Raw genomic sequence first — 12,391 nt, 5'->3', positions numbered from 1 at the left:
CCACTTGAAGTAGAGTGCCAAGTCCGTGGCGATAATGGCTATGTCCATGAGATGGATCACGTGCTCGTGCTGCCTCCGGTTCAGGTTCTGGTAGATGTTCAGGGACTGCAGGAAGGGTTAGGGTTCCCAGTTTGTCCCCTCCCCTCCCAGGAACCATCTATCTGACCCTACCCTCAGGTCGCAGGTCCTGGGCACCAGACCCTGCACCAGATCCACCACTGCTGGACACCTGAGCCCACCTCACCCTGCGGTGGGTGCATTTCCACGTTCAAACCCCACCCATCACCGCCGACCCTCCTCTAGCCCCTGGTCAGAATGCCCTGTGGCGTCGTGGGCGCTGGGCCAGGGAGGGCCAGGGGTGCAGGTGACAGTCAGGCATAAATATGGAGAAATTCTGAGTGAGGAATGGGACACGAACCTCCTCGGAGAGCAGGAACTTCCCAAACTCCAGGTGATGCCTTTCCAAAATCGAGGAGCCGTGGAGCTTGGCTAAGGGGTTCTGGGATCTGTTACAGAGGTTTCGTTAGGATCAGTTTGGCCAGAAGCCCCCACAGAGGCTGGTTGTGGCCTTTGGGTGCCCCTGCAGTTCCCTGCTCGCCAGGGAAGGGGCATCCCCAACCCTCAGTGAGCTCCGGGCTGGCCCCTCCCTGGGCCACTGGAAACATGCTCCCCCAGAGCACCCCAGGCGCCCAGCGTGCTGCCTACTTCATCTGGTACAAGTTGTTGGTGCCGCGGTGGTCGATGTCGTGGCACAGGCCCGCGGTCACCATGGCGAAGGCCTCCAGGTCCGTGTAGTAGCTCTTCAGCTTTCCAGTCTGAGGGTATAGGGCCCTACAGCTGCGCAGCTCCAGTGGCCTCCCCCCCCCACCCCGCCCCCGCTCTGCCCTCCCCTCCCCTCCTCTCTCCTCCCCGCTGCGTGGGGGGGTGGGGGGATGGTGGGGTGGTGGGCTGGATGCAGGCAGGGTGGGGAGGGGTCAGGGCCTCATGCTGCTGTCTGCCTCAGCCCAGGGGCCCTCCTGCACTCCTGGGGTGGGGGGTGCGCCCCACCTCCTCCTTTCCTCTGCCCGCGAAGGCCCCCACCTCGCTCGCAGAGGATCACCCCCCTCCAGCGCCTGCCCCTCACAGGCCTGACCCAGTGGGAGGGGGGCAAGGGCGGCCCCTGTCATGCCCATGCTGGACACGCACCATGAGTAGCGTGAACATGGTCTGGGCCACGTTGAAGCCGTGGCGCCAGTTGTGGTAGGTGATCCTCCGGTAACCTTTGCTCACGGAAAACAGAAACCGCACCAGGACCTGAGGGGAGTCGGAGGAGCATGGGCTCTGAGCACGGAGCGGGAGTCCCCCCAACAGCCTGGTGTGAGAGTCCTTCCTCTCCCAGCCATTCGCTGCTGGCCCCTGACCACTCTCCTGGGTGGGACACCTGTGGGGTGGACGAGGGGTGGCGGGCAGCCTGAGTGGGGGCGCCAGGAGGGGACCAGTGTCAAAGCTAAGAAGAGCTCCAGCTTGCAGGGGACCTCCAACCTATTGCCCAGCCCCAAATTGGGAGACCCCAGGCAAGGGGTATGGAATGTTTTAGAAGAAAAGTTCTGTTTCAAGAGCGGTGTTTGAATGGCCCATGTGTGGGCTCATGGCATGGACAGTGGAGAAATAAAATGGAGGCTAAAGGTCCAGAGATGAAGGGGCAGGCCCCGGACTTGTGAGCCTTCTCCTACAAGGGCAGTTACCCCTGGAAAACAGGGTGCAGGCCGAAGGGGCCTCTTACTCATCCACTCATCATGATTTTTGGTGCCAGAAAATCATTCTGAAATTTAAAAAATTCTAGTAATCATTTCTCTGCTTTTTGCTTCTGTGTTTTCATTTAGTATGTAGTAAAATTTCTTTTGAAAATGCCAGCGTGCTGCACCTTTTCTCAGTGGAGGCACGAGGAGGGACGGTTTCCTCACTTGCATGGTGGGGAAGCAGACACTCCCTGAGGTGTGAAGGTGGAGGCAGGACAGCGGCCAGGAAACTATCAGAAAGCAGCAGGGCTCAGGGCAGAGCTGGAAGGGCCACCCCTCCACCCTGGTACATTCTTACTGTGCAGATGGCCTTTGCTTTCTGTAGCTCATGGGCTCCTGTTTCCTCTCTATCCCACGCCCAAATCCCACTATTGCCTAATGGTGCACTTAATGGTCAAATTGTTTGGAACAACCATTTACCAAATATCCCCTCCACCCATCTAACCATTGATACATCCATTCAGTCATTTATGCTAGGCACAGTTTCTATAATGAACATGACTGTCCCCAAACTCTCTGTAGGACCTAAGACTTCTGACCACATCTCTCCCACCTCTTGGGGGATTTGGGACCCCTTAACCATGTCCAAATTCTATCTCCCAGTGGATCTGGGACCCCTTGCCACAACCCCCCATATCCCAGTGGATCTGGGACCCCTTGCCACAACCCCCCATGTCCCAGTGGATCTGGACCCCTTCTCATGGACCCCATCCCCACCTCCTGAGGGATCTGGAACTTTCGGACCACTCCCAGCTCGTAGTACATCTGGATGCCACATTTGACCAGCTCCAGCTCTGTGCACTCCAGATCAGAGAAGTGGAACTCATAGATGTCGAACTTGGTGGGCCCTGGCAACACTTCTTTCTGTGGGAGGGATTGTGGGGTTGAGGGAGGCAGCCCCACAATCTTCTCTTCCCCTCCCAGGATCCTTTGCCCAGTCTCGGATGTCCCAGGTTTGTGGTGACATCTGCCCTTCCAGCTGCTCTGGCCTGTGGCTGGCCACTCACAGGCCCCACCATGAGACCAGAGTTGTTGTTGGGGAAACAGGTGCAAAGACAGGCACATTAGGAGATCTCTCTCTCTCTCTCTCTCTCTCTCTCTCTCACACACACACACACACACACACACACACACACCCAGGCATAGAGACATGTAGACAGCAGCAAACATCAGATGACATGCTCAGGTCTCCTAGGATTGAGGAAGTCTCCCCTGACCCTCAGGCCCCTCCAGTCTCCACCTGAGGGGTGGGAGTCAGATTCTGACCAGGATTGTTCCCAGCTCATCCTCCTCACAGTCGGCAGGCTCCTTCCCCAGGCATTCCCTTGTTGGCTAAGAGAGAAGACAGCTGTTTTGAGACAGAGTGAGTGTCAGCTATACCCCTCATAAGTATGGGACAGGGTGACAGCGTTGCCTACACCCCTCATGAGTGTGGGATAAGGTGACATCAGGCACAAGACAGGAGTCCCAGCTGGAGCTTCTAGCTTTGGAGAGAAGTGACAGTGGCTCCCATTTCCTGTGTGTTCCTCCTTGCCTCTCTGGCACTGTTCTAAGCTCTCCACATGGACAACAGGGGGAGTCCTCACACAGCCTGACCAGGAGGGCTCTGACCAATCCCTGCTCGCAGCTGAGGATGCAGGGGAGAGACTGCTCCTGGTTGTGCAGAGCACGTAGGACTCCAGGGCTAGCCCGGCCCTCTGACCACAGGATATGCCCCAACTGCAGGGATGCCCTGCCTCCGCCCTGGGCAGGAAAGGGGACCAGGGCCTGACAGGAGTGGTACCAGGATCAACTGGATTTCGTCCTTGTCACATCTCACGTGGTACAGAACCATGTCCTGGGCGATGTCCTTGCGGTTCTCCAGCTTATTCATCTTGTCGTAGGTGTCTGTGTTCAGCACTGACCAGCCCAGGAACTGCGTGAGGGACTGCAGACACAGCAGCAGTGTCATCACCCTGTGTCCTGGCGTGTGGAGTGCTGCTCCAGAGCCCTGAGTGCTTTCAAGCATTCTCCAGGGCCCTCACAGCTCCTCTGGTCCCACTCTCCTCGGGCCTCATGCTGCTAAAGCAGGTGATAGGAAGGGTCTCCACAGGGCTGGGTCCCATGCCATCACACAGGCGTCCCTCCAAGAGCTGCCCCTGTGACACGTGTTTACCTCCATGAGGACTTCATCCTGCTCGTCAAAAGGCTTCCCGTCTTTCCTGTTGTAGAATGTTGCAACCCCCACGATCTCCTCCTTTTTGTTGACGATGGGCATGGAGAGGACATTCTTGATGACCCACCCCGAGTCGTCCAGAGGCCCTTCCTGCAGGGAGAGGTGTCCAGAGATGCCCGCTTCTCTGGGTCTGGCCCTGACCCAGGCCTGTCACCCAGCAAGCACCCATTTCATGTCTTCTGCCCTCAAACTGTGGTGACTGGGTCGCTCCTCCTGTCTGCTAACTGCCCGCCATGCGTGAGAGCTCTATGTCCCTGGGTTTGTGTTGTGACTTCTGCTAGACGGAACTGGGGCTCTATGCCCCCCAGGGCGGCTTCATGGTATGAATTCTGTGGGTATCCAGGATCCCCTGTCTTAGAAGGCTCCCACCTTTGATTGTCTTTGCCACCATGATCTTAATGTTGATATAATTGTTGAATTAGTGCATTCCATTCTGTGGGCCCCACAAAATATGCTGCTGTTCCCATGTCACATTCCACTGACACCTGGCCAGTGAAAGGTGGGTAGTGGCCAGCTCCTGGAAGAGTCTTGGGGACCACTTGACTCTTGGCCTTCTCCAGAAAAGAGCCTGCTCTGGTCATGGACCCAAGGGGTAGACTTGAAAAGCCTCTTGTGGCCTGGCCTCGCCTGCCTACTTATAGACCTGTGCCTGGAAGTGTGTGTCTGCTGCGGTTAGCCCCTGAGATTGTGAGGTTGTTTCTTAAGGAGTGAAAACTAATTTGGTTCATTGTTTCTGAACCACAATATGTTCTTCCCTAAGTAAGCATACTTTCTCTAATAAATGAATAGATACCTGAAATTTGAACATTTCGTCGGCGGGGGCATTCATAATGTTACAGATCTGGAAGAGGACCAGGAAAACAATTTCACCTGAAGCAGCCCAATGTACGATAGGGTTCTAAAGACGACTATCCAGCCCGATGAGCTCTACGTAGGTGAGGCAGGGCAGCTGGGAGCTGGCAGGGGTGCACAGGCTGGCAGGAAGTGCAGGGGCGCCAGGCAAGGGCAGGGCCTCAGCAGACTCACAAAGCCACTTTCTGCCACGTAGGTTGGAAGACCACTGGCCAGGGCCCAGTGATCAGCTGGGGGTGTGCTGGGGGAGAGAGCAGAGGGTCAGATGGTGGGTGGGTTATTAGATGTGCACGTAGATTTTGGCAGAGTGTGTGTGTGTTAATGTTGATTCCATTTTCTGAGCTCTGGGTGGGGTGGGAAGGCTAGCAGGTTGTGGACTCAGGGGGAATAAGAGGAGGCCAGGAGTGTGGTTTCGGGGTGTCTATACTGTTTTATCCTTCCTCTGCCTATGCTGAGGCCCCTCACCCTGGAGAAGCCCTTTCCCCACTGGGGGCCCCACTCTTCAGTCCAGCCCCTGGAGCTCAGTGTCAGTCACCCGTCCTGCAGGCTTAGTGCCTGGATCCCAGACCCTCGGTGGAACTTGCAGGATGGGGTTCTGATAGGCTTATGGGTCACATGGCCATGCAGCTACAGAGCGAGGAACGGCCAACACCTGTCCCCAGTGTCTCTAGTTTGGAGCCCTGACCTGCCCTCAGCCTAGCTGTGCTTCCCTGGGGTGGACATCCCCTCCTACCTGCCCTATGGGGTGTGCCTTCTGGGGGCTCCACCTGCGTGGGTGGCTGGGTGAGCTAAGATGAGACCCTGAGGGACTCAAAGATCAGTTATTGCTGACAGGACCACCTGGATAGCTCACCTGGGCCTCTGGAAGTCCACTCTGGACGTCCATGGTGCCCCCTTCCCCATCCCATTCTGCCTCACCCTCCAGCATAGGGAGTAGCCCTGTGTGAGGGACCAGCCTGAGGCTGCTGAGCCATTGTGACAAATCCCCAAAGCCCACTGGGCCTGGGTCTGAGGGTGCTCTGCCTTCAGGTGATGCTTCTCCTAAGACCCTGGCACTTACGGGATGACCTTGATGTCTTCCTTGCCATGGAGGATATAGTCGATGACTTTGTAGAAGACGATTTCCTGCAAAATGGACCACAGCAGTAGTGAAGGGCTCCCTGGGACAGCTCCCCGGTGGGAACCTCCCTGAGGGTTAGAGGAGCTACCCGGGTGTCGTACTGGATGTGCATTTGCACACAGAGCACACACCACACACCCACAGTTACACACAACCTCAAGGCACACATGGATTTGCATACGTGCGCCCACACAGTTATACACAACCACACATGCACACATGGACATGCACTCATGTACCCACAGAGTTGCACACCTCACGTGTACACATTTTGGATGCCACATGTGCCCACACACTTACACACAACCTCACATACACACATGGATGTGCACATGTGCACCCACATAGTTACACACAGCCTCACATAACACATGGACATGCACACGTGCGCTCACACCCACACAGTTACATGCAACCTCATGTGCACACATGGACATGTACATGTGCACCCACACAATTACACACAACCTCATGTGCACACATGGACGTGCACACATACACCCCCCACAGTTATACACAACCTCACGTGCACACGTGCACCACACAGTTACACACAATCTCACGTGAACACATGGATGTGCACACATGTGTTCACAACCCCACACCCATACAGTTACATACAACCTCACGTGCACTTTATGTACACACACACAGACCATCACTGACACTCATGGGACACACAATACACATTTGGTTTGCATTTGTCCTCATTCTGTCTGTGTCCCACTCAAGCCCACACACAAACTAGGTCCGGGACTCCTTCAAATGTATGCACACAACCTGCCCAGGCCAGTACACACATACACAGACACACAAACACTCAACTGTGGCAAGTCATGATCACAGCCAAGCCATGAACAGGAACTCTTCTACACACTTGACCCACAATCCTGTGAGGAAGGCCCAGTTATCACCCAGTTATCACCATGTGACTGGTGGGAAGACTGAAGCATGGCCAGGTGGGGTAGTGTGTGCCAGATTGGGTGTACAATAGTGACAGAGGTATCTGCCCCTGCTCCCATGCCCTTTTCACACTGCCTTTCTCCTTCCCATGCACACAGGTATGCACCCACATGTGCACACACACGTATACATGGTTCCACATGGGAGGTGCTCCAGTCATTTAAGGGTGGGGCAGCTGCTGGTCATTCTCACTGGGCTGATAACCCCATCAGGAGATCTGCACCCACCCCAACCTGGCCCCAGAGCATGGGCTGGAGTCACTGGGGACAGCAGACAAGCACTCAGAGACTGCCCTCCAGAGCAGTCAGGTAGCCAGCTGGCCCACAACCATCTGTCCCCACAGCCCCACATCCTTCCTGTAGCCCTCCCTCTCCCACCCTTGGTCAGGTTGGCACAGGTCCCTTCCCCACTCTGGAGTTGTAGTTGGAGCCAGGGAAACCGAGGTACATGGGCTTGGTCTGTCCCCCCTCCACAATGACTCACACGGCCGTCGGGTGTGCGTGGGCCTGAGTATGGCTGGGCTTCTCCCATTAGCACAGGCCACACATCAAAGAATTCCTGAGCAGAGAAGAGAAGGGACAGAGTTAGTGAGTCCTCACAGGAGCAGGACAAGGCTGGCCAGGAGTCCTGTGGAGAACAGAGGCCTCACCTTCTCCTTGGTCATGTCCAGGAGGCCCACTGAGTACCGGTCACAGTTCAGATACGCACGCACGGTGTAGAATGCCTTGTGGAACTGCCTCTCGATGTCTGTCAGTTCCTCAAACACCTTGTTAGCTGACCATAGCAGCACCTGGGGGGGGGGGCACGGCTGTGAGCCTGTGGCCACACAAACACACCTGGGTGACAACAGCAGCACCTGGGGAGCACCTGTGAACCTGCGGCCCTCGACACCTGGGTGTCAAGAGTAGCAGCTCGGGGGGGGGGGGCACACCTGTGAGCTTGTGGTCACTCCTCACCCTCCATACCTATATGACCACAGCAGCACCTGGGGGGGGACACCTGTGAGTCTGTGGCCACACACACACACACACACACACACATCTGGGTGACCACAGTGGTAGCCAGGAGGACACAGCTGTGAGCCTGTGGCCACCCCTTCTCCCCACATGTGTGACCATAGCAGCACACGAGGGGGGATACCTGTGGGCCTATGGTCACACACACACACACACACCTATGTGACCACATCAGCAGCCGGGGGTCACAGCTGTGAGCCTGTGGCCATACACACCCCCAACACCTGTGTGATACCCAACACACATGTACACATGCATCTGACCACAGAGCTCCAGAGGGACACTGGTGATGGTACCCTCCCGATAGCATCTCCACAGCGTCCCATCACCCATGGTTTCATCCAAGCACATGACTACCTGCTCCTTGACCCAGGTGTCCTGAAACCTCTTGGAAGGTAAAACCTCCAAGCTTTGGCTACATCATTGTAACTCACTGTCTGGTGCTGGCCTTAGGCTGGGTTAGTGAGTGAAAGAGTGAATGCATTAAAATTTAAAGGCAAAACTCTGACCAACCTGCCTTCCCTAATCAGCCTTGAGAAGCTGGGTTTGAGAGCACGGATTTATTGCATTTTGGATGCCACAGAATGAGTTGAGAGAGATAGTTCATTGACATGCTCCATGAGGCCCTGGCCAGACCCTTCCCAGGACATTGACTCACAACTGAACACCAGGCTGCTGTCCAGGCTCACTGGCCAAGCTCAGAGGAACTCCGTGAGGCTCTCCCCTCACCTGTCTGGCTCGAGTTTCTCAGTTTCCTCAGCCACTGCCCAAAGACAGGTGCTTTCAGGCTGCACCACTCACAACCTCATGTATCTTCTGGCCTGTATTAAGTGTTCCCTGGTACCAAGACTTCCCTGCCACCATGATTCTTCTTTGCATGGTTCCCCTCCAGCCAGCCCCTCTCAGGCCCTCTGCAGCTGCCCACCCTTTGCTGTCACAGGCAGGAATGCGCTCTGGAGACCCCACTTGCCCTGGAGTGCTCTCACCAGCAGGCAGCTTAATCCTCATGCTCTCCATTACAGCACAAGGCTCATGGAGACCTCTTCCCACCCACCACTCTCCATTGGTGGAGGAGGATTTCCTGGTAGCCTGGCCCTGCTCCCTCTTTGTCCATCGATCTCCAAGGCACTCCCATGTGCCATAAGCACTCACTCTGACTGACCACAGGGCCATTGTACAAGGTCTGTCCTCTGCCTTCACAACACTCATTTCAGGGCTTCCTCATCTTTGAGTCTTAGTCTAAAGTCATCTTCGGAATGCCTGTCCTGAACACTTGCCAAACCTGATCCTTACAACACCCTATTTCATTCTGACCTCATAGAGCCACAATCTCGTTGTCTCCCCACTCCACCACAAGCTCCATGAGGTGGAGCTTTTCCATGGTTAGCAGAGTACCTCACACCTGTGTGTTTTCCAATTGCAGGGAAGGCTGTGAGGTTCGAAGCTCTAAGGCAGACAGTCTGAATTCCAGGTCCTGGAGCCAGATGCCACTTGGACGTCTGGACATGCACAGCAGGGGAGGGCAGGGCTCGGTGTTCACTCATGCACTGCCCTGTGTCTCCTTCACCTTTGAGGTGCTGGCTTAGTGTCCCAGTCCTCCCTGGCTAATGGCTTGGATACAGAACTCTTTATTCTTTTTCTCCACACCTAGTGAGTAAGGGTGCTGGTCTGCTTCTCTTCAGCTCTGTGACCTTAGGAAGGTCGGCTAACTTCCAGACCTCAGTCTCCCCACCTGTAAAATGGGTATAATGATGTTTTTTTCTCTCAGGATTCTGGGAAGAATGGTGGAACAGGAGTCAGGCTGTCAGAAGAGTGTGTGGCTTTTAGGAGTCCCATGTGTGAGTATGCGTATGAGTGTGCATATGAATGTGTTAATCATCTGTGTGTCTAACTCACAGATACTCCCTGAGCTCCTGCTGTGTACAAAGCCCTGGTTAGGACCAGAACACACACCAGAGCAGTAAGAATGAGGGGAGGCCAGCTGCTTAGAGATATCTGGGACAGCTGGAGATCTCCTGGTCCTGCTGAGTGCAGGGAGGGGGTGTGTGTCTGGGCAGCACATCTAATTTTTGAGCTGCCTGAATACTTTGGTGTCCAAAGCCTGTCCCCCAAGAGGAAGACAATGGGGAGGAGGAGGCCTTGTACCTCATAGCACAGCACCTAAGGGAGACCCTTCCTGACCCTCCACCTCGTCCCATCCTTCCCTCCTGGCAGAGCACCTCTTGTCACACCCTAAGCCTCCCCTACTCCCATCAGACCAGGGACTAGTCATCACGTGCTTGTCTTTGCTCCAAAATAGGTTCTCATTTGGCCCTGAGGAAATAGGAGCTCAGTGGGTCTGAAGTTAGGCAGCCTGGCTCACTGAGGACCTCTGCCCTTCCTCTATCTTCCTGTTTCCTTTTTAGCTTTCTGAGTTGAGTCTGGCACACACAGTGAGCAAGTGAGGTGGAACACAGCTGGATGAATTTTCATGTCAGCATGCACCTGTGTCGTCAGGATTTAGAGCACTTGGTCAGCACAACCCCTCCCCGTCCCTGCCAGGCTCTTCTGAGCTCCGGCTCTGGAGTGTTCTGGGGCTTCATCTAGGCATCTTCATGCAGTGCCTGTCCTGTGTCACTCTGGGGTGGTTCTTCCTGAATCTCCAGTGCTTTGGGCCTCCTGGACACCCTTGCAACCTGGGACCTTCTGAGTCTGCTCGTACTCATCCCATTCCTAGGACAGCCTCCCCCTGCCCCAGACTCCAGACCAAGGAGGTCCTTGACCCTGGCTGACATCTTCCATGTTGCTTGCTAGAGATTAGCAGGCCAGGACCCTCCAGGAACAGCCATAAGGATCAGGGGATGAGCCTCGAGCTTCCCTCCCTCCTTCCTTCCTTTCACCCTTTCTTCTTTCCTTTCTTCTTCCCTCCCTCTCTCCCTTCCTTCCTTTTTTCTTAAGCAGACTCCACACCCAGTGTGGAGCCTGATGTGGGGCTTGAACTCACGACCCTGATATTAAGACCTGAGCTGAAATTAAGAGCGTGCTACCCAGGTACCCCTGGCCTCAGACTTTCAAGAGAAGTTAAAAACTCAGATTCTTAAGTAAAATCTCATCTTTAAAATATAGGAAATTTGTTGAGTCAAACTAGGACCTTGTGTGGCTCGGCAAGGGCCTCTGCCTTTCCCTGTCCCCTCTTTTAGGGTGTAACTCACACCTCATCTTCTGGACCTTGACCTCTCCCTGGGGAGTGGTTACCCCTTCTTGACCTTAAGCCTGTATCTGCTGTCCTCAGCACACAGCACACCAGTGCCAGCACTTGTGATGTGAACCAAATACTAGGTGCTTGAGTGACCAGGAGCCATGGTCAGCTGGGTGCTGAGGTGTTGCCATTCACAGATTCATGCTTCAAAATGGGAAAACTGGGATAATGGTGAGGGGTCCTCTGGTGACTGGGGTATCCAATTGCATTTGGGGACAGATAACACAGAGGCCTGCGAAGCTTCTGGAAGGGAAGGCTGGCCTTGTGAGGCCCAACCTGACACTCACACTCCAGGTGGGCAGTGTCAGGTTGCCTGGGGTCTGGGGGGGCAGACAGGAAAGGTAGCCTGGTGAACTGCAGTTGGCCTTGGCTCCCAGAGCTCTTACTGAGTGGTGAGCTCCTGAGAGCTGGTTGTCCAACCATCAGGAATTTTGAGGGCCAGTCATTTAACCCAGCCATTATTAAAGTTAAATGATGTGAGCTTAAAAATTAGGAAAATTATATTAAGACAAGGGTATAAATATGCATCCTCATTGTTTCTTTGTTATTTCACTATAGTTCAACGTTATCCATGGTCCTGGGTTATTTATGGTGGAAAGACGATCTGCACCCTGGTGCATCTCTTCCCAACTCTGTGTCCAGTAACACCACAGTGGGGGCTTCACGACAAAGCCAGCTGGTACTGCCCAGTGTAGAGAGGCCTGCCAGCCCCTCCTTGTTGTTTTCTGACCCACATGCTCTGACTTCTGAGTGTTTCCACTTGTCCACATGACAAGAATACGAGGCCAGCAGTTGAGCACGCGTGCTGTCTCTATGGCCTTCAGAAACTGTCCTGCCCTGGGAGGGGACAGGACTCTGGTCTTCACACTGAGCCAGCAGGCCATGGTCACACGGGCAGCCTAGAAGGTCAGAGAGGCCAGAGTCCTCACTAATGGGGCCCTTCATCTAGCTTTTGGTGCAATCTGGACTGTTGGGCAGTGGGAATCATTCAGCTAAAATGGGTCAGTTTGACACAGTAGATCAGGGAGAAATTCCAACATCCCTGGCCAAACCTAAAGTTTACCTTGTTGCTTCTGTTGCCTCTGACCAAAGCGGCTTAGCCTCTTTCAGGAAGGGATTGACAGGAGCCCCTGAGTGGAGCCTGCAAGAAGGGTGGTCAGTAATTCTTGCCTGGAGGATGGAGGGCTGGTCTGAGGGACTATAGCCCTG

General features: G+C 54.8%; 1 protein-coding gene across 2 annotated transcripts in view; it reads right to left on the bottom strand.

Moving 5' to 3' along the window:
• The window catches only part of PDE6B (phosphodiesterase 6B), a 33,220-nt gene that overhangs the window by 5,135 nt on the left and 15,694 nt on the right, over window positions 1–12,391 (bottom strand). For both annotated transcript variants that reach the window (XM_047719934.1, XM_047719935.1), the window contains exons 4-16: window positions 7,578–7,718; window positions 7,412–7,486; window positions 5,906–5,970; window positions 5,020–5,086; window positions 4,787–4,834; window positions 3,934–4,083; window positions 3,562–3,705; window positions 3,045–3,110; window positions 2,496–2,642; window positions 1,186–1,293; window positions 706–815; window positions 419–506; window positions 5–105 (exon numbers count right to left, since the gene is read on the bottom strand). In XM_047719934.1, coding sequence (XP_047575890.1) covers window positions 5–105; window positions 419–506; window positions 706–815; window positions 1,186–1,293; window positions 2,496–2,642; window positions 3,045–3,110; window positions 3,562–3,705; window positions 3,934–4,083; window positions 4,787–4,834; window positions 5,020–5,086; window positions 5,906–5,970; window positions 7,412–7,486; window positions 7,578–7,718 — 1,310 coding nt within the window. The remainder of the gene's footprint in view (window positions 1–4; window positions 106–418; window positions 507–705; window positions 816–1,185; window positions 1,294–2,495; window positions 2,643–3,044; window positions 3,111–3,561; window positions 3,706–3,933; window positions 4,084–4,786; window positions 4,835–5,019; window positions 5,087–5,905; window positions 5,971–7,411; window positions 7,487–7,577; window positions 7,719–12,391) is intronic.

The sequence above is a fragment of the Lutra lutra genome, chromosome 2, assembly GCF_902655055.1.
Source record: "Lutra lutra chromosome 2, mLutLut1.2, whole genome shotgun sequence".
Classification (NCBI taxonomy): Eukaryota; Metazoa; Chordata; class Mammalia; order Carnivora; family Mustelidae; genus Lutra; species Lutra lutra.
This window is presented reverse-complemented; position numbering and strand designations above follow the sequence as displayed.